Source organism: Anoplopoma fimbria, chromosome 13 (genome assembly GCF_027596085.1).
Source record: "Anoplopoma fimbria isolate UVic2021 breed Golden Eagle Sablefish chromosome 13, Afim_UVic_2022, whole genome shotgun sequence".
NCBI classification, from domain to species: domain Eukaryota; kingdom Metazoa; phylum Chordata; class Actinopteri; order Perciformes; family Anoplopomatidae; genus Anoplopoma; species Anoplopoma fimbria.
The window spans coordinates 21,464,141-21,482,555 of NC_072461.1; the positions used below are offsets into that span (position 1 = coordinate 21,464,141).

General features: G+C 41.1%; 1 protein-coding gene across 1 annotated transcript in view; it reads left to right on the forward strand.

The window, feature by feature from the left end:
• The window catches only part of aacs (acetoacetyl-CoA synthetase), a 36,800-nt gene that overhangs the window by 11,468 nt on the left and 6,917 nt on the right, over positions 1 to 18,415 (forward strand). Inside the window, exons 6-12 of the mRNA XM_054611195.1 lie at positions 587 to 701; positions 1,135 to 1,216; positions 1,471 to 1,624; positions 4,589 to 4,669; positions 5,595 to 5,719; positions 13,647 to 13,711; positions 15,926 to 16,048. Of these exons, the coding sequence (XP_054467170.1) occupies positions 587 to 701; positions 1,135 to 1,216; positions 1,471 to 1,624; positions 4,589 to 4,669; positions 5,595 to 5,719; positions 13,647 to 13,711; positions 15,926 to 16,048 (745 nt within the window). The remainder of the gene's footprint in view (positions 1 to 586; positions 702 to 1,134; positions 1,217 to 1,470; positions 1,625 to 4,588; positions 4,670 to 5,594; positions 5,720 to 13,646; positions 13,712 to 15,925; positions 16,049 to 18,415) is intronic.

Here is an 18,415-nt window from a genome sequence, read left to right on the forward strand (position 1 = left end):
CAGTCTTTCATACTAAACCATTTACCAGGTGACGTCAGTAAGTCCCAGAGGGTTCAGGGTTTAAGTCCTTAGGGGGGGGGACATTGGGGATGGGCCTTCATCCTTCAGCAGCTTCTTCCTCAAGGGACCTTTTGTCATTTTGGTCCCGGTTTCTTATTTCTGGTGTGCTACTGCCCCATCTGGCAGATCAGAGAACTACACTTAAAACATGAAAATATGTCTTCAGCCCTAGAAGGAAATTGTTTGATTGAACCATATATGTTTTGTCCTGTTTGCTCTTTAAGTAACAAGATAAAGGTTTATGTATTGTGCAGAGTCTTCATTAAATGCATTTGTCTCAAGGTAATCTCCTCCGTTGCTCCCTTCATTCTCTGCTTACACTTTTGTAATGGTGTTATCTGTACTTAACGAGAAATTGTTGAACACAAGACTAAGTTGTTCACTTCCGGGTACCCACATACTGCTCTTACTGCAGTAAATTAAGGATTTCCATTTGCTCTTCCTTTCCTGTCTGCTTACTCCAGTGTTCTCCTTTTTTATTTTAAACTTCTCTCTCTCTCTCTCTTTTTTTTTTTCTTTCTCTCAGGGTGTCCTCGACAGGTTTTCTCAAATCCAGCCCAAGCTGATCTTCTCTGTTGCTGCTGTGGTTTACAACGGAAAAACACATGACCACATGGAGAAGCTAATCAGTGTTGTCAAAGGTTGGACTACCATCAATTCACTATAGAGACTCCCAAAGACATTCGGCTCCTTCCACTAGTTGTTGATAAAAAAACAAACTGCTAAAGTGACTGTACAGAGATTTCATTCAGTAATTAAAATTTTGGAGGAATTTCTGCTAACAAGTAGATTAGCCATTAAAGCGTGATACCAGTAGAGTAGAATACGTGTTCTAAATTTAATGAGTGTATAACAGATGCTTGATAGAGGTAAAGTATGAAGTAGGATTTCTTCATCTGCTACCTGTGGAGTGTCCAGAGAATGACTAAGCATCTTTAAAGCCCCTCACTGGAAAAAAAAAAAAAAATGTGTTACATGTTCATGGAAAAATAACGCTAGAATTCCTCTGGGAACTGTCTTTGGTTTTCATAAGGTTACAGTGTGAAGCATCAGACTCTCTCTGTGTCTCTGTAGGTCTGCCTGACCTTAAGAGAGTGGTTGTGATTCCCTACGCTCGCTCCAAACAAGAGACCGACCTCTCCAAGATACCCAACAGGTGTGTGTGTGTGTGTGTGTGTGTGTGTGTGTGTGTGTGTGTGTGTGTGTGTGTGTGTGTGTGTGTGTGTGTGTGTGTGTGTGTGTGTGTGTGTGTGTGTGTGTCTGTGGAAACAACTAGACCGAAGTGATAAAACTGAACAGATATTTTTGTCAGACTGAGAGCAGGTCTGACATGTACTCTCTTGTCCATATTTTTGTATCAGTCTTTTCTTTCATTTCTTCTTTGACTCATTTTCTTTTCTTCTTCTACAGTGTATTTATAGATGATTTCTTGGCATCTGGCCGTGGCGAGGCTGACCAGTTCCCTCAGCTGGAGTTTGAGCAGCTTCCGTTCAATCATCCTCTGTTCATCATGTACTCCTCTGGCACCACAGGAGCACCGAAATGCATGGTCCACTCTGCTGGGGTAAGAAAAATATTGGCTTCCAGTTATCCCCATGTCATCACTATGAACCGCTCTCCCTTCTCCTTGATGAGCGGACACTAAAACGGCAACAAAGTGACACTTCTGTTTCCATTTTTGCTGCACATTTGTTTGTAATTGCTCCATAAGAGTTATATGGATCGCAGCTGTCACTCTCTCACACACACACACACACACACACACACACACACACACACACACACACACACACACACACACACACACACACACACACACACACACATACACACATTAGCACACGCTGCTCCCATCTGTTTGCAGAGCTCTCCTTGGTTGGCCCACATGTACAGTTTGCTTTTCGGTGCGCAAAATTTGTATTAATACACATGAACAATTTGAAAAGAAGGTGAACTTTTCAAGAATAAAGAAGTGTTCAGGTAGATGAATGACGAGAAAAGACGAAGGAGAGGAAAGTAGTTAAATTTGTTCAGTGAAACCCATATTCTAAGTTGGAAAAAAAGCCGAAAAGGCCCATTTCTTCTCGCTGTGCTGGAGCTTTCGATCATATCTAATGATCTTGATCCGGGTGGTAGATCCGGGTGGTAGACCACAAGGTCCATTAAGTATCTTGTCGGGAGCTTTTGATCATTAGAATATGATTAATATTGTAAACGCTAATGGAAGTTCCCACTCTGACAATATTTTAGCTGTCACAGAGATCTAGTTATGGTAAACATGCTGGGTTGGCACATAAGAAGAAAAAGAAGTCACTGCATGCCTGTGTCATTTATTAGTTTATATTACATTTCCCACCACAAGATGGCAGCAAACCTCCATCAGCAGCTCTTTATAAAGGTTATCCGCTCTCAGGAGCATGAATGGCACTTTTTTCCTGCTACATTCCACATCTGGGTGAAGGGGAGTATCAGATGAATGTGTGATTTTTTAAAAGGTCCACTGCACTTTGAAGGCCCAAACACTCCACAAGCAGAATGGTTTAAAACACTCAAACAAATGCATTCTCACATTTTCACCAAATGTTCTCCCTCTCTCTTCTCTTCTCTGATACACTCACGCTGTCTTTCACATTATCTTTCTATCCTTTACTTGCCTATCTTTAACATTTTAACATTTCTTTCCACTTAGCCCTCTTTTTCAGAGTTTCTCATTAGCCCCCCCCCCCCCCTCTCTCGATTCACTTCCTTTTTTTCCCATTCTGTTATTGTATCCTCTCCATCTCTTTCTTTTGTGCCCCATCCCTCTCCCCATGCCGCCGATAATTGGGCCGTACTGCGTTGGTGAAAACATTTCGTATTGCGACGCTGGCGGTCCTCTCTGGCTCCACCAATTAGCCCCGGCACTGTTGCGCTTTCTGCTTTGTTACAGCTCTGTTAACATGCTGTCAGTAGCAAGATGGCACGCACCAAAGGACGGGTACGGCAGCTGAGTCCTGCCAAAGACTATATGCACACACACACACACACAGAGAAAACCTGTTTATGCGAACAGGAACGTATACATTAAGCCTCAAAACTGAAACACAAACAGTCACACACACACTACAGTTTATGCTCCCCACCAGCAATAAAAACGTATCCAACAACATATCCAACTGTGAAGGGGCGGTGACTGTGGGACCATTCAACTTAACACAAATCACCCTTTTTGTCAAAATAAGTGCTTGTGGGTATTAGTTTTGGTAGGAAACATTTGTTTGGGCCACTGAGAATTGGATTCTTGAACTGTTAGAATAAGTATATATATATTTATAAAGCAAGGAATCTCTGTCTGGCTGTGTGTATGTCGGTATGTCCTTGTCATATCTCAACAACCCTTCATAAGATCTACTTCACACTTGGGTATTGCTGGAGACCCAAGTCTTGGTGCAATATGGCCAGATGGTGGAGCTATAACAGCAGACTTTACATTTTGGCTGTGTAACTGTTCAACCACAAGTCTCCGTAACATTAATCTTTTCTCCTGGATTCTGTGGGTCCAGACGAATCCGTCTAGATCTAATCTCCACTATTTTGAACTCTGTCCAAATCTGTCATTCCCCTGCTACACCAGCAAATTCAGTTGATTCCTAACCAAATCTTGTAAATAACATCTCTGAACCAGGCCAGAAAAAAACGACTTCCACTTCAGATTTTTGATGTTTCATTCAGTTTTGCTTTTGCTGGCCCTCAAAGTTTGCTCCAATGCTTTGGGGCAGGGCTTATATTACAAATAAGATGTCCCCTGAAAGCTTTGGGCTATTTCAACCACATATGGTGGACGTGTAGATATGATGTTGGGTGACCATTGCAAAATTTGGTCCCATTTGTCTAATAGGTGGTGCTGTAGGAGTATCATCTTTCCAAAAATCAGGGAATGTCTGTCTGTATGCGTTTGTGTGTTGTCCTTTGCATTTCTCGAGAACTGCTCATCTGATCTACTTCACACTTGGTGGATGTATTGCGAGGGGACCCAAGGACGTGCAGAGTAAAGTTGGAGCGATTTGGACACTCAACATGTTCAATATCAACAAACAAGCAATAGTTTTCTGTTCAGCACCGGGGGGACTTCAGGGCATGTCGTCCGCAGCAAACCTTTAAAGGCCGTGACTCATTGACTGAAGTGTTCATTTTTGCTGTGGGATGCTGGATATACTGACGTTACAGCCAAACTCTTCTTCACTTCCCTTCAGTCAGTTAGCGATGAGCAGGCGCGCAGGAAACGGGAACTGCAGCAGTTGATAGCGTTTGAACATAGAGTATTTTAATTACAGCCTCTACTAGGCAGGTGTCTTTGGCACTATGTGAAGAAAATGTATGTGTAACATATCAGCACTGTTATTTGTGTTACTTTTGTTAATAAACAATATCCAGACAGGCGGTAGCAAACATCAAATGTCAAAGTCATGAATGAATGTATGAACAAAACACCTGAAAACATTAATCTCTCTCTCTCTCCCTTTCTCACTTTGTGTGTTGGCTTCTGTAGGGCACGCTCATCCAGCACTTGAAAGAACACATCCTCCATGGCAATATGACCAGCAGTGATGTCATCATTTACTACACCACGGTAGGTCCGCAATCTTTTCACAATAAAGATAACGTGCTCATTTAACCATAAATGTTAAAGATCTGGGTTGGTTTCTACCGCTCCCTTGTTGTTTCATCTCAGTTACCAGCAGAGATGGAATGTTTAGTATTGTGGAGTATTTTTAGTCATGAGCTTGGTCACAAGGACACACATTCATACACACACACACACAAACAGATCTTGTCTAATGAGCAGCATTGAGTGCTGAAGGTCAGAGCTTTGCATTATTTTCAGTTGTTCCTAGAAGATTCTTGCTCCTTTTGATGGTAAACACAGAGGAACATTGTTTTAATGTGGGATCGACCGGCCGGTTTTGAGCGGCAGCGGCTCAATCAGTGCATCTCTGCCATTATCACACTTTTAATGCTGCAAATCTTCCCATTTCAGAAGTGGGTTCCAGGTAATATTTGGCATTTTTGCTTGATAAATGACCTCAATGATTAATTGATTATCGGAATTGTATCTTCATTTTTTGTCGATCGGCTTATCGATTAACTGTCTAATCGTTTCACTCATTGGAGTCGTATCAGGGCCTCACACAGGGTATACTGTACACAGTGAATACTGTATTTGCACCGCAAACAATTGTCTGTAGAGCTAACGTTACTATCAATATGCAAAGGTATCGGGGATGATGCCAAAGCAGTAACTCAGCATGCAGAAAAAAGAGAAACGCAATTATGTGAACAACAGATACATAACTCACAGTCCGCATGAGTTTTTCCATTTTGCTACCCATTTATCCATGTTGATGAGAAAGGAGTGTTTATGCCAGATAAACTGACCTGTGTGTGTGTGTGTGTGTGTGTGTGTGTGTGTGTGTGTGTGTGTGTGTGTGTGTGTGTGTGTGTGTGTGTGTGTGTGTGTGTGTGTGTGTGTGTGTGTGTGTGTGTGTTGTGCTTAGACCGGCTGGATGATGTGGAACTGGCTGGTGTCTGCTCTGGCAGTGGGAGCCTCTGTGGTTTTATATGACGGTTCACCACTAATGCCCACACCCAATGTACTATGGAACCTGACAGACCAGCTGGGGTGAGTTAGCCACACACACACACACACACACACACACACACACACACACACACACACACACACACACACACACACACATATAAACAGGAGAGGCTGACAAAACAGACAATGACTGTTGTTGTGCAGTTTTTTGCTTTCTGCTTGAAGAAGATTTTTTATTTTAAACCCAAAATTTTAATTGCCCTCTGGAAACATAATTTGTCATGAAGCCTCCATTTGCATTCATATTTAGGTGATAATTGTCTATGAAAAACATAAAAACACACAAATCTCATCAATCTGCAGTCTTACCCATGTTGCATTTTCATCACAAACGGTGCCCTGACATGAGACCAAGCAGAGAGAGGACGTTTCTTTTTAATATAACGTTTTGTGGATCTCAGAGCAGAGAGACGGACATAGAGAGTACAGACAAAAACCAGACAATGAAAGGAGAAAGGGGGATTCGGATACACAGACAGAGGGGGGGAGAAAGAGCACGAGCAAAGGGTAAAGTTTTCCTTGGAGGTTTTGTTTTCAACCACAGAATTGATTATGTGTTTGCCTAATTGACAACTTGTGCACACACTCACACAAGAGCAGACCCATGAATAAAGATTTCTGCTGTTTATAATATGCTTCGAGAACGGAGACCCTCGGGGACCGATCATACACTATACGATACATACACAGAGAAGAGAGGGGAAAAGGATGTCTCGGTGGTAAAGGAAACGGAACATAAAGGAATGGTGTTTAGAGTGGGCAATGAAGATAATAATTCATGCTTCATTTTATGCCATAGATAAGCAATTTTATTATTTGGTGTATGGTTCAATATAAACCCAATGGAAGATTAAAACGGGCTTTTCAAACTTTCCAAAAGCTGTCATGTCATGTCATGCCGCCGGGTTTTTACTCTACTTTATGTAGGAAATGCATTGAGATTCGGACAAAACGTGATTCTAGATGCAGTTTCACATAACTTTAAAAAGAAATCAATCTCAAAGTTCAAACATAGAAAACACTCCAACTTCCTTATTGATTAGCACAGATGAGCTGCTTCGCTGTCGTCCTGAAATTGCACTGATGTGTTATAGTCGGCTGAACAGGCTACTTTAAGTCAGCAGGTCAGCCATCCCTTGAGCGTGTCGTGATTGAGATTGATGGTGATGCTGTAAATGTAGATGACCCAGGTTAAACTTGTCCGGAGACAATGTGGACATCACGTGTGAAAACGAAGGATTTCATCTGTAAAAAAAACAAAACGTTTTCCCCTTTACCGCAGCAACATCTGTGTTTGCGTTAGAAGTTTATTTTGTGGTAACACAATTACAGGGATAACAGTGGGTTTGATCAATGGTGAGAAAAGATTAGGAGTATTTGTCCCGTGATACTAGGAATAGACGCTATATAAACCCACACCCACCTACCTTATATAAATAAATCCTTTCCTTTTCATCCTTCAAAAAGTATTTTCCAAAGTAGCACAGAGGATATTTACAGCACATCATCTTGGTAGATGTCCTGATAACCTCTCGCACCACCACTTTCACCATCACCACCATAAGTATTGATCTTCTATTGTCTTTTGGAAGCCGCAATGAAAAATAGGTCAAAGAAAATATAGTGTATAGAGTGTTTGTGTGCAAGCAGGACATTATTTGGTTCAATTTGAATGTGTTCCATTGTTTACCTCTGTGTTCATCTGAGGAAGGTATAATGGTTAGTGTAGGAGCTCTGCCCCGAGGAAGTCAATTATTTTCCTTAATTATGTTTTTTTAGATTAAGCGCTTGTTATATTTAGCCTTTGAATGAATTCACTTTGTCATTTATTTTGTTAATTTCAGGGCAAAATTTCACGCAACATTTACACCTAACCTACTTATTGTACACACATTCCGCTAGCATAAAGCAGCAGGGGGAAGACAACTTTGAATGTATTCAGACACAGCAAATTTCATGGATATTTTAAAAACATCGCTGTAACAAAAGAAACAAGTTTGACATTTAAAAAAATATATAATTTTAGGAAATCTCTCACCCTAATGGCCACTATGAAACTGAACCTGGTGTGCTTTGAGCAACCTGGCCACTAGAGCAAGGCGGTCAACCTGTGGTTAAAGAATGAAAACGAAGCACTGTGGTCAGCAAAATTAAGAGGCCGTTTTGAGGCAGTTATACCACTGACACGTCTTTAGTGCAGCAGGGATGGCAAATTGCCTTCAGCAAGGAAGGGAGTAATGGGGAGAGTAAATTGACACAGGTGGGGAGTAGTGGGAGTCATAGAGCCCAAAATGCAGAGTAAAAAAGTACTTCTACTGCAGAAACTAGAGCTCAAAGATAACAAGCCTCTTTCACAACCTTACAAGCCATTTGAATTACCAATTTACAGGGAACTGTTCGATTGTGCTCATTTCTAATGCTGTATGGTTGGTTGTTTTGTTGCTTTTTGCTGACATAAATGTTATAGTCTGTGAACTTCTATGCTTGTTTGTCGAGAATAATTTAAATGAGGAATATTGATTGAACAAGGTTGGAAAAGTGCTGGCAAAATTATTCACTGGGCTGTCAACATGACGGATGAGCACATAGAACCTTTTAAACTGTGAGAAGATTTTTGAACCAATTAAGTGCTGATGTTGCCACCTCAGACACATTTCTCAGATCCTAACGCTATGTGGAAAAAACCCTCTGGGAGAGGCTGACGTGACATTTTTTTTTTTTTTTTTTTACACCACTCGTCTTCTGAATTGAGGTTGGACATTTTAATCTGGCAAAATCTGTCCAAGCCTTGGAGAGTTTTAAACTGACATTGAGGCCTCCTCTGTAGTTTTGACTTTTGCTTGTTAGTTGTGTGATTGTAATATCTACTTTTGCTGCTGCATCACGCTTAACAATTGACATTTACAGTTTTAAGTCTGTTTTAAAGATTGTTTTTGAAAGATTGCACTCTCCATTATGAGAAAGAAGCAGTACTGTAATTTTGCCCAAAAACTTTCTGTTTGCTTTAATGGATTATTGCGGATTTGCTGCTTTTGAGAAAAGTAAAAAGTAAAAGCTGAGGCTCAATCATTAGGAGGTTCCCGGAAGACTTGTTTATTGTTAGTTCTGCAGTAGTTTTCTGTGCTTCACAACATATTGAGAATCTGCTTGAGAAAGACTGAACATGTCATACTTAATGTTTTTATTTAGTTACATGGATGTCAATGTCACTAAGTATACTATAGACAGAGGCTGCGATCTTCACAAGTTATCTCACAACTTCTCCTCCCTGTCTCATGGAGGAAAGAGAGATTTATTGAGGTGTCCGTAGTGAAAACTAAAGCAGCAGCATTCCTGGGTAAAGCAAGCGAAAGGTTACAACATTTATACCTGTGACAGGTTCCATGATTTAACAGGACTTTGGAGGCTCCTCGGTTTCCTCTGAGGATCTTCTTGCCTCTTCCATCTTTTGTCCAGTATGTGTTGAGCTGACATGTCAGAAAAAAAAGAATCCCTGCCGTACTTTTGTACCAACTATAATAGAAATATTGTCCCTTGCCAATGTAGAATTCTCAGTTACCCTCTTCGGAGGAGATGACTACAGATATGGTTCAGCAGATTGCATCACGCCTGCTCAGTTACAGTTTTAGAAATGTGGGCATACTCATTTAAATAACCTTCTTTTCTTCTAGCTGCGTCTGGAAGTTGTTAACTGGAGACTCAACTCTTCAAAAAAATATTTCACAAAGATTATTTATTCACAAGCTAAACAACATCCAAACGATATTTAAGTGCTACATGCAGCATATCGATTTACTGTAAAACGAAAACATTTCTGAACAAAACGGAAAGAGCTTCACAGTTCTAAATGACAGAAAGATGGAAAAGTCATTTTTAACATGTCCGTCTCTTCAGAAACTCAGAGAGATGAAATTGCATTCCTGAAGGGGGGGCTGAGTATCAGCATCCTTTCTGTGAGAGGAAGGGGTCATAAAAAAATTCATTTAAATTAAAAACACCAAAAATATTGTTGACAGGATATGGAAACCGAGGAGTCTACCATACTGAGCAAGCCCTCCTGTATACAAGGCAATGAATTTTGTATTTATTGATTTTCAAAAGTGATGTTGTTCTCCACACTTTTAATATTGAGTTTGAGTGTATTAGCATTCATGCTCACAGTTACCGACTGAAGAGAAGCAGAATTTACATAATTTATAATTGCAAATCGGTAAACAATTACACCATCAAACAGTGGTTTTCAAATTGTTCCTCCTGACTCCTGACACCTGAGAGCAGAGCCACGGTCCACTTTCATATTACAATTCTTTCCAGGGCGGAGGATAAGTGCCAGAGTAGTTTAGAAAACATGAACTGACAAGTGGGACTGCAATTGCTACATCATGACACGCATAGAGACACATTAACGCCGTAGCTGCTCGGAGGCGCTCTTCTGTCTGATTGGCTTCAAGTGTCTCTTATTGGCTCGGTAGCTTCCAGCAACATGTCTCCTCTGAAACAGACACACGTGCATTTACACAGGCAGACACTCACAAACTGAGACTCACAGCTACTCGTCCACCTTCCATCCTAAACACCCGATTAGCAGCCACACCTGGCCACCTGCCTCCAATCAGAATAGAGTGACCCTTTCCATGGTAGCTAGCAATGAAACCGCCACCAGATGTGAATGGGGGGGTGTGTGTGTGTGTGTGTGTGTGTGTGTGTGTGTGTGTGTGTGTGTGTGTGTGTGTGTGTGTGTGTGTGAAGATGATGAATGGGGGTTTTGTGTTTTGAGTTTATGTGTGTCATCTGCCTTATCTGATGGCTGTAATGTGAATGTGGAGAACAGGACTAGAGCATATTTATCCAGCATTACCAAATATACACATACCATGAGTGTATATGTATATATATATATATATATATATATACCTTTTTATTACAAAAAAAAAAAACGTGTTTACTGTACACACTACAATCTAATTTCCTTACTTTGGAAGATGGAGTTAGATGCCCAGAAGTACAGCATTTAGAAATAGATGTGATAGAGTTAATATTTAACTGATTGACTAAATAGCTAAGTAATATGGACGGTCAAGCAAATTGAGAAGTTGGTAATTTCACTGACTTAACTATACTATTCGTTTTGTAAATGCTGACAACTGCTAAGTACCTTTTTTTTTTTTTAAGTGATCTTTTTTCCCTATTGAAGCAAAAATGTATCCAATATGTTACGAAGGGAAATAACAATGCAATGGAAGCCATTGGAAATGACCTTGTATACGTTTGCGATACAGTATAGAAAATATTATAAAATGATTTGATATAGACAGGGTAAAAGATTCGGAAAAGCAGCCCTGCAGAATGTTGTAATATTCAAACAGTTTGAACCCTCATCGATAAAAGGGAAGGCGATATGGTGATAGAACTGTGAGAGGATAGAAATGTGTTAACAGTGTTTATCCCTTTAATATATCTCTTGGTGTATTAGGCCATTGTGGACAATGCTGTAAATCAATGAGTGGGACAGTTTAAAGTCAAAATGGTATTTTGGGGATTTTTCTATCAGTGTGATAAAGTACCCTCATTTATCACATATCTGATTTGCTGGATGAGCCAAAATTCCAGTCGGGTTAGTCCACAGTGTCCTTTACGAGCATCTCACTACATCTAGATATGAATTCAGTGAATCAGATTCGATCTTTTCTGTAAAGTGACACATTCTATGATGTAAACTTTCAAGATATGACATTTAAGCAGGCCGGATGGGAACAAAGGGTGAGGCATGCATAGGCAGCATGGAAGCTGGTGTGTGTATGTGTGCACGTGCATTAGGCCAATGCATGTATCCTGGACCTTTCACCCCATCTGGCCTCCACTCCTTCCTCCACCCTATCAACAGCACTTATCGATTTGAACATGTGAGAACAAATCACATCTTTCAGTTCAAACCCAATTCCTGGTTATTTACCAGTCAAGCAACAGACAGTTGTTTTGTCTCCCAAAGACCAATTCCTTTTGGATCTGCTTTGATTGACGGACATGGTTACCGTAGTGATAGGAGGCAGTTTGATTGATTTGATGTCTACAAAAATAACTTTTAGAAGACTCAGACATAGACACAAACACAGCCAGCGACGGAGGCAGACTTTAAAAGGCCCTTTGTTTTAGAATTAAAACCACAGGGGAACACAGATGTGACGTTTTGTCACTTCTTGCTTTCCACATGTTGTCCAACTGTTGTCAGCTGTCAGGATGGCTTCCGTTCACACAGAAGAAAAGCAACCTTCCAACATCATTGCATTTGAGGGTTGTTGTGTGCAAACATCCTGTCAATACAGTCTACTCTGAACTAATCCCTTGTAGAACATTTACAAAGAAGACATTTTGTCCTCTTATGCTAGACTGACCATTATTGTGTAGGACTCTTTTTTTTTTTTTTTTTTTTTTTTTTTTTTGTTTGTTCAGTTGAAAAGTCAATTCCCAATCAGTTGTTCTCCTTCTTTTTTTCTTATCTATCCGTGAAGGCTTGACTGAGCACACAAGCTCTGTTTCAGCATCACCTTGCTTTTCATTTGCACAGTGACACACTCTCTTCTCCTGGGAGCTCCCCCGGTACAACCAAGCCACTGAGCAGCTCCATTGGAGCAGATGGGATTAAGGGCAAACACTGTTCAACTGTTGGCCTATATATTTTTTCACATTCAGCACACAGACGTTGAAATGATGCCTTGCCATGCATAGATTCAGGGCAACAAATGGAGCATAGTCAGTTCAGGCTGAGCATTGATGTCATGCTAGCTTCAGGTCATTCATTCATGCTTCCCCACCAGTGACTCATTCAGCAGCTGAAATGTAACCATCCAATCATATTTATACAGTTGTATAAACCTTTTATAACACTCTCCCTTCTTACCATTACTCTGCCAATACAGGCAAGTTGCTGCATCAGCCCGCTCCACCACCCAACATCCTTCCGACCATTTTGTATATATCAATTTAACAAAAATCTCATGTTCATGTTTGTTTTTTGAAGGGGAATTTGTTCTCTGGTGTCAAATTCTTCCTTTTTACTACCACTTACACACTTAAGAATAGAAGTTATTTATAGAAAATGGAGTAGGCTCTAATGTGACGTCCAATCCTATGTCAGTGAAGAAGTCAGTTTACCCAAGCAAAGTGCCAGGTGACATAATGTTACACCTGTATATGGTCAGTCCTGTGCAACCGTGGAAATGGTGTGGCACTCTCACCGACACTCAAATTCTACCGGTTTATTTTCCTGCATTTGTTTGCAGAAATGCATTTTGTTGTGCTCATTCTGCAAAAAGGGGGGTTCAAGTTGCAGCTGTGACATAAAAAATATAAAAACATCCACACTGGGAAGATGCAGAACAGAAAGAGTTTCAAACACAAGGCCATCAAAGTTTAACACTCCATCACACCCTTTGACAAAGCGCTATAATATTCATCACCCTCCAGATGAAGGCAAGCTAGTTGGGGACTAAACCATAATACCATATGTTGCAGAAGAGCTGTGTTTTATTTTAATGGGCTCGATCTACAATTCCGAGCGCAAACGATGTTAAAGGATCACGACGTCACACAGTTCGTCCATCCACTTATCTGTCCAACACTTAGGTATTGAGTAAAATATCTAAAAAATGAACAGCCAGATTGTCATGAAATTTGGCAATACTTTTTCTTACCACCCTAGAGGATGATTCATTATGTTTGCTAATTTGGTTCTGTTGTTAAAACATTCTGCTGTCACAATGTAGAATACATCACATGCATGTAGGAGGGCTTTGTTGGCAACGCTGACGCAGATGATTTATTTCCCCCAAAAATAATAAACTGGGACTAAAAAGACTGCTTCGCTGATCCTTCATATTGGTATGCTTGAAAGAAAATAATTTCCATCTTTTTCTTCTGGCTTTGTCCATCTTTTTCTCTCCTCCAGCATCACTATCTTTGGTACCGGGGCCAAGTGGCTGTCCGTGCTGCAGGAGAGGAACCTGAAACCCGGTGAGTCGAGGTCCCAGACTACAAACATGTACACCCCTACATGAGCATGCACACACAGACATCCAGAGACACACATGGACGCACACAGATAACAAGCAGAAATCCAGAGAGGAATGTATTCACTGTCACACACACACATACATAAACTCACATCTATTATATGAGAATAGAACGTGGAACAATAAGAGCAGATGGACACAATAATCATTATAATAGTGCTGTTTGACTCGAAATGTCCTTTATGCCATTTTCGGCATAAATCAACAGCTTGCGCCGTGTTCTGGTGTTTGACACTGAACCGAATGGATAAAAGCGCTGTTGTGATAATTCATACGAGTCATGGATAGGACCGACTAATTGCTTTTAGTGTCACTGCTCTCCAGAGAGAGAACCAGGTCTCCACACATAATCAGAGTTGTGCCAGTGCTTATTAGCCTCCCTGCTAACCTTCAGACGCTCCGTTCTCTCTTCGCTATTTCTATGACCCTTCAGGAGTGCAGGTCAAAATGATTGCTGCTTTGCTATGTTCTCTTGCAAAGTTACACACATGATATTGTGATAGAAAAAAAAAAGCACAAGATTAGTTTAAATAATTGTAAGGCTCCAGCCTCAATTTGTTGTAAATTGTAATGATAACTCAACTTTTATACCTGATTCACGCTAACGACAATGCAGCTATTTCTCTGGGTAAAAAGACAAAGAAATACCACTTATATTGAATTACATAAGCTGGCATTTAGTTTCCATAATTATATATCAAACATTTTGCTCTTTTGTTTCTCATCTTCTTTGTGTGCTTCTCCTCATCCCTTCATCTAAAGTCTCAAAGTATCCTCCTGTTCTCCTCATCTTCATGTAAATTACCACTTATAACTAATTCAAAAGGCTTAGCTGTTTCCTACTTGTCCTTACATTTCTTTACTTTCTACATTCTCTGTATTTTCCATTTCTCCTCTCCTCTCATCTCCTTTCCTCTCTCCTCTCCTCTCTCCTCTCTCCTCTCCTCTCCTATTTCCTCTCCTCTCCTAAATTAAATTAGCACTTACAACCGATGTTTATTGCATAAACAGTTGCTGTGTGTCTCAGTTCCCAGTGCACTGTTATAATCACCACAAATCTTTATTCATGGCGCCTGCTTTGTGTGTCTCTCTGTCTGCAACTTGTAAATTAACCACACACATTTCCAATTTTGTTGCTAAACAGGAAGGCACGAAAAACAAAATGTGTCTGTGTCTCTCTCTCTCTCTCTCTCTCTCTCTCTCTCTCTCTCTCTGCTCCATCCCCTTCAGTCAGCCAGCCACTTGATCCGTTTGGCACTGTGTGTGTGTATGTTTGGATGCTTATTAGAGAAAGAGGGCATGGCAGAGGGAGGTGTGTGTGTGTGTGTGTGTGTGTGTGTGTGTGTGTGTGTGTGTGTGTGTGTGTGTGTGTGTGTGTGTGTGTGTGTGTGTGTGTGTGTGTGTGTGTGTGTGTGTGTGTGTGTGTGTGTGTGTGTGTGTGTGTGTGTGTGTGTCTATGCGCAAGCATGCCTCCAGTGGGCTGGGAAGGGTAGGGGGAGCTTCTTCACTAGCTGCCCCAGCGGAGGGGCCCTTTTCCCTGGGCTGACATTTGGACCGGACACCTGGAGGCATAGTGGGGGTAGCAAGAGTTCCCACTGTGTGTGTGTGTGTGTGTGTGTGTGTGTGTGTGTGTGTGTGTGTGTGTGTGTGTGTTTTTATGGGGTGAGGGTCGGTTGCTGGAAGCTTCTTTGTTTGCAGGGGGCTATTGGCTTGTGTATTGGGCATATGTGTGTGACAGAGCACATGCTTGGGGACGAAGGCTAAAGGTGTGTGTGTGTGTGTGTGTGTGTGTGTGTGTGTGTGTGTGTGTGTGTGTGTGTGTGTGTGTGTGTGTGTGTGTGTGTGTGTGTGTGTGTGTGTGTGTGTGTGTGTGGTATTACATGCAAGCTCGTGTGCTGTGTCACATCAGGGTGGCAAACTGCTTTCCCAAAACACGTAGGGGTTCATGGAGCCACAGCTGTGAACAGGTTGACATTGTGTGTGTGTGTGTGTGTGGATTTTTAATTTGGTTGAAATACTGAATTATAAAAACTGACAATGTCAACTGTAATTGTCCATTTTCAATATTTGATTCTTAACTTTTTGGTGTTTTCAAATATGCAGTCAATTATGCCATTTTTGATTAATCTTTTGTCCCTTTATCTTCCTCCCCCAGCGGAATCGCACAACCTCCAGTCTCTCCACACCATCCTGTCTACTGGATCTCCTCTCAAACCTCAGAGCTACGACTACGTCTACCGCTGCATCAAGAGCAACGTGCTGCTGGGCTCCATCTCAGGTGACTGATAATGACTCTGCCGTGACACAATTTATCATTATTTTCCAAAGAAATTCAATATATGGGTATAAAATAGCAGCAGCTTTTCCAAATGCTGTTGGCGTGTACTCCATTAACTTGCAGATACACACACAAATGCAAAATAGAGCAGCAAAGCATCTGCGACACAAAGGGGACTGGAGGATACAAAGGAAATTGGAACAGAATACATTTCATAGAACTGTACATTTTCCACACCACCCACAACGCCACCACACACACAAACACAGGCCCTCTCAGCCCATTGTTATGTTGACAGGACAGTAGAATGCTATCTGTCTCTCTATGCGAGTCCTGAAACGTTTAACATTTAGCACAGCCTGGGTGACTGACGTATTATGGAGACACACACACACACACACACACACACACACACACACACACACACACACACACACACACACACACACTTAGTAGCAGCTTGGAGTGTCACAGATGCACGGACTAACGGCAGCTCTGCACCACGCACACACTGTGAATGACAACCAGAAATCTGGGGACAAAAAAAGAGGCACAGTACGCTTACTGATTTATTTACATTTATATATTTTTCTTTACGTTTTTCATTTTTAGTTTTAAAATGTCTCCCCTTGTCTGTCTTTTTTATGCTGACAACCTTTGTAGAAACCAAGTGATTATGTCAATAGTAATGACCAGTGTGTCTTGTCGCTTCCTCATTCACTCATTCTCTACATATTAAACACTTAATATTTCACTCTATAATTAATTAAAACAGCAATTTCAGACAATCATCTTCACTTTGCATCATCACTGAGAGGTACAGTCAGTTGAGAAGTAGCCACACCCTAAAGCATGTCTATTTTACTCTAAATAGGATCATAACTTATTTAATTTACATCCTGCTGTATTAAAGAGGACTTGAAACTAGCGTTTGAGACAAATAACAAATGTTTTCAATGTTTATTGAGGTAATAAATCAATAGAGGAGTAGAATCATTTTCTTAGAGACTTCATGAGTCCTTGCGTATATTCTTGGGAACAGCAGGTCGTGCCCCATCAGTTTCCTCCTTGTCGCCAAGGGCAACAGCCAGGCTTCAACTCTGTTGGCTGCCAACCGACCTAACCTTGACCCCCGAGTTCAACACTCGCTGTGCGTGTGTGTGCGTGAGTGTGTTCTTGGGATTTATCACAGCATATGGGACTGACTGCTGGTCACGGTGGCATATGTGATAGACCCGTTTGCCGATTTCACCCTGTGTGACTGTGTGTGTGTGTGTGTCTGCAAACGTGTGTGAGTTGATGCGTACATTTTTATACAGTGTACACATTTTTTTCATTTTATGTAAGATTTCTGTGTGTGTGTGTGTGTGTGTGTGTGTGTGTGTGTGTGTGTGTGTGTGTGTGTGTGTGTGTGTGTGTGTGTGTGTGTGTGTGTGTGTGTGTGTGTGTGTGTATCCTGTCAGCAGGGATGTCGACCCCCCGTTGCTCCTCATTGGGGGACTTTAACACTTTCACTGCTGGATCTCCTCCATCCTAATACACCTCCTTCTGACAGCCCATATGTCACTCCTCTACTCCCTTTTCGTTTCTCTTCTCCCCTCTTCTCCTCTCTTCCCTTCTCAGTAATGAGAAGAAAAAGTGAAATACCCCTCATCTTTTGTTTTTAATTTACGCTGCATGGTTGAGTTTACTGTGTTTGCGTATGCACATGCGTCTGCACAAATATTGAATTTGTGTTTCTGAAGTCTACCTGTGACTTTTATCATGTGTATTCTTTTAAGACTTCATTTTTTTTTGGAATTCATGAATCCATGCGTAGGTTAACTGGTTGTTTTTTTTCTGTCTCAGTTGGTGGCTTTGTGAAAACTGTGCCAGGGGATGTTCAAAGTACTCTCACCTACAAAAATGAAAGCAGACTTGAACACACACATGCACACAAATATATATATATATATACACACAAAGTGGGGAGTTCAAAAAAATATTTTTCCTCAGTGTTCAGTGTAGTCAGTTCTGTTTTGAAACATGAGATCAGTGTGACAAGTTACCCTGTTGTGTATGCACACACAATACACACACACTCACACTAAATAGCTGATGACGGAAGGCTTCTTAAGAAAGCTATACTGGCTTTTGGCTTAAAATATACTTGTGTCTGTGTGTGGGAACCCACCCATTAAAACGAGTGTTATAATAAAATAATTGCGTGTCTTCCCTCTATAAGTGTGCGTGTTTAATCACAAGACAAAGTTTCCACTTCCTCCTGGGAGCCAATTAAAGCCCAATAAAGAGAGAGAGAGAGAACAGAAATAAAAGTGTGAGAGAGAGAAGGAGTGGTAGAAGGGCAGAGAGCAGTTGGGAGGAAGC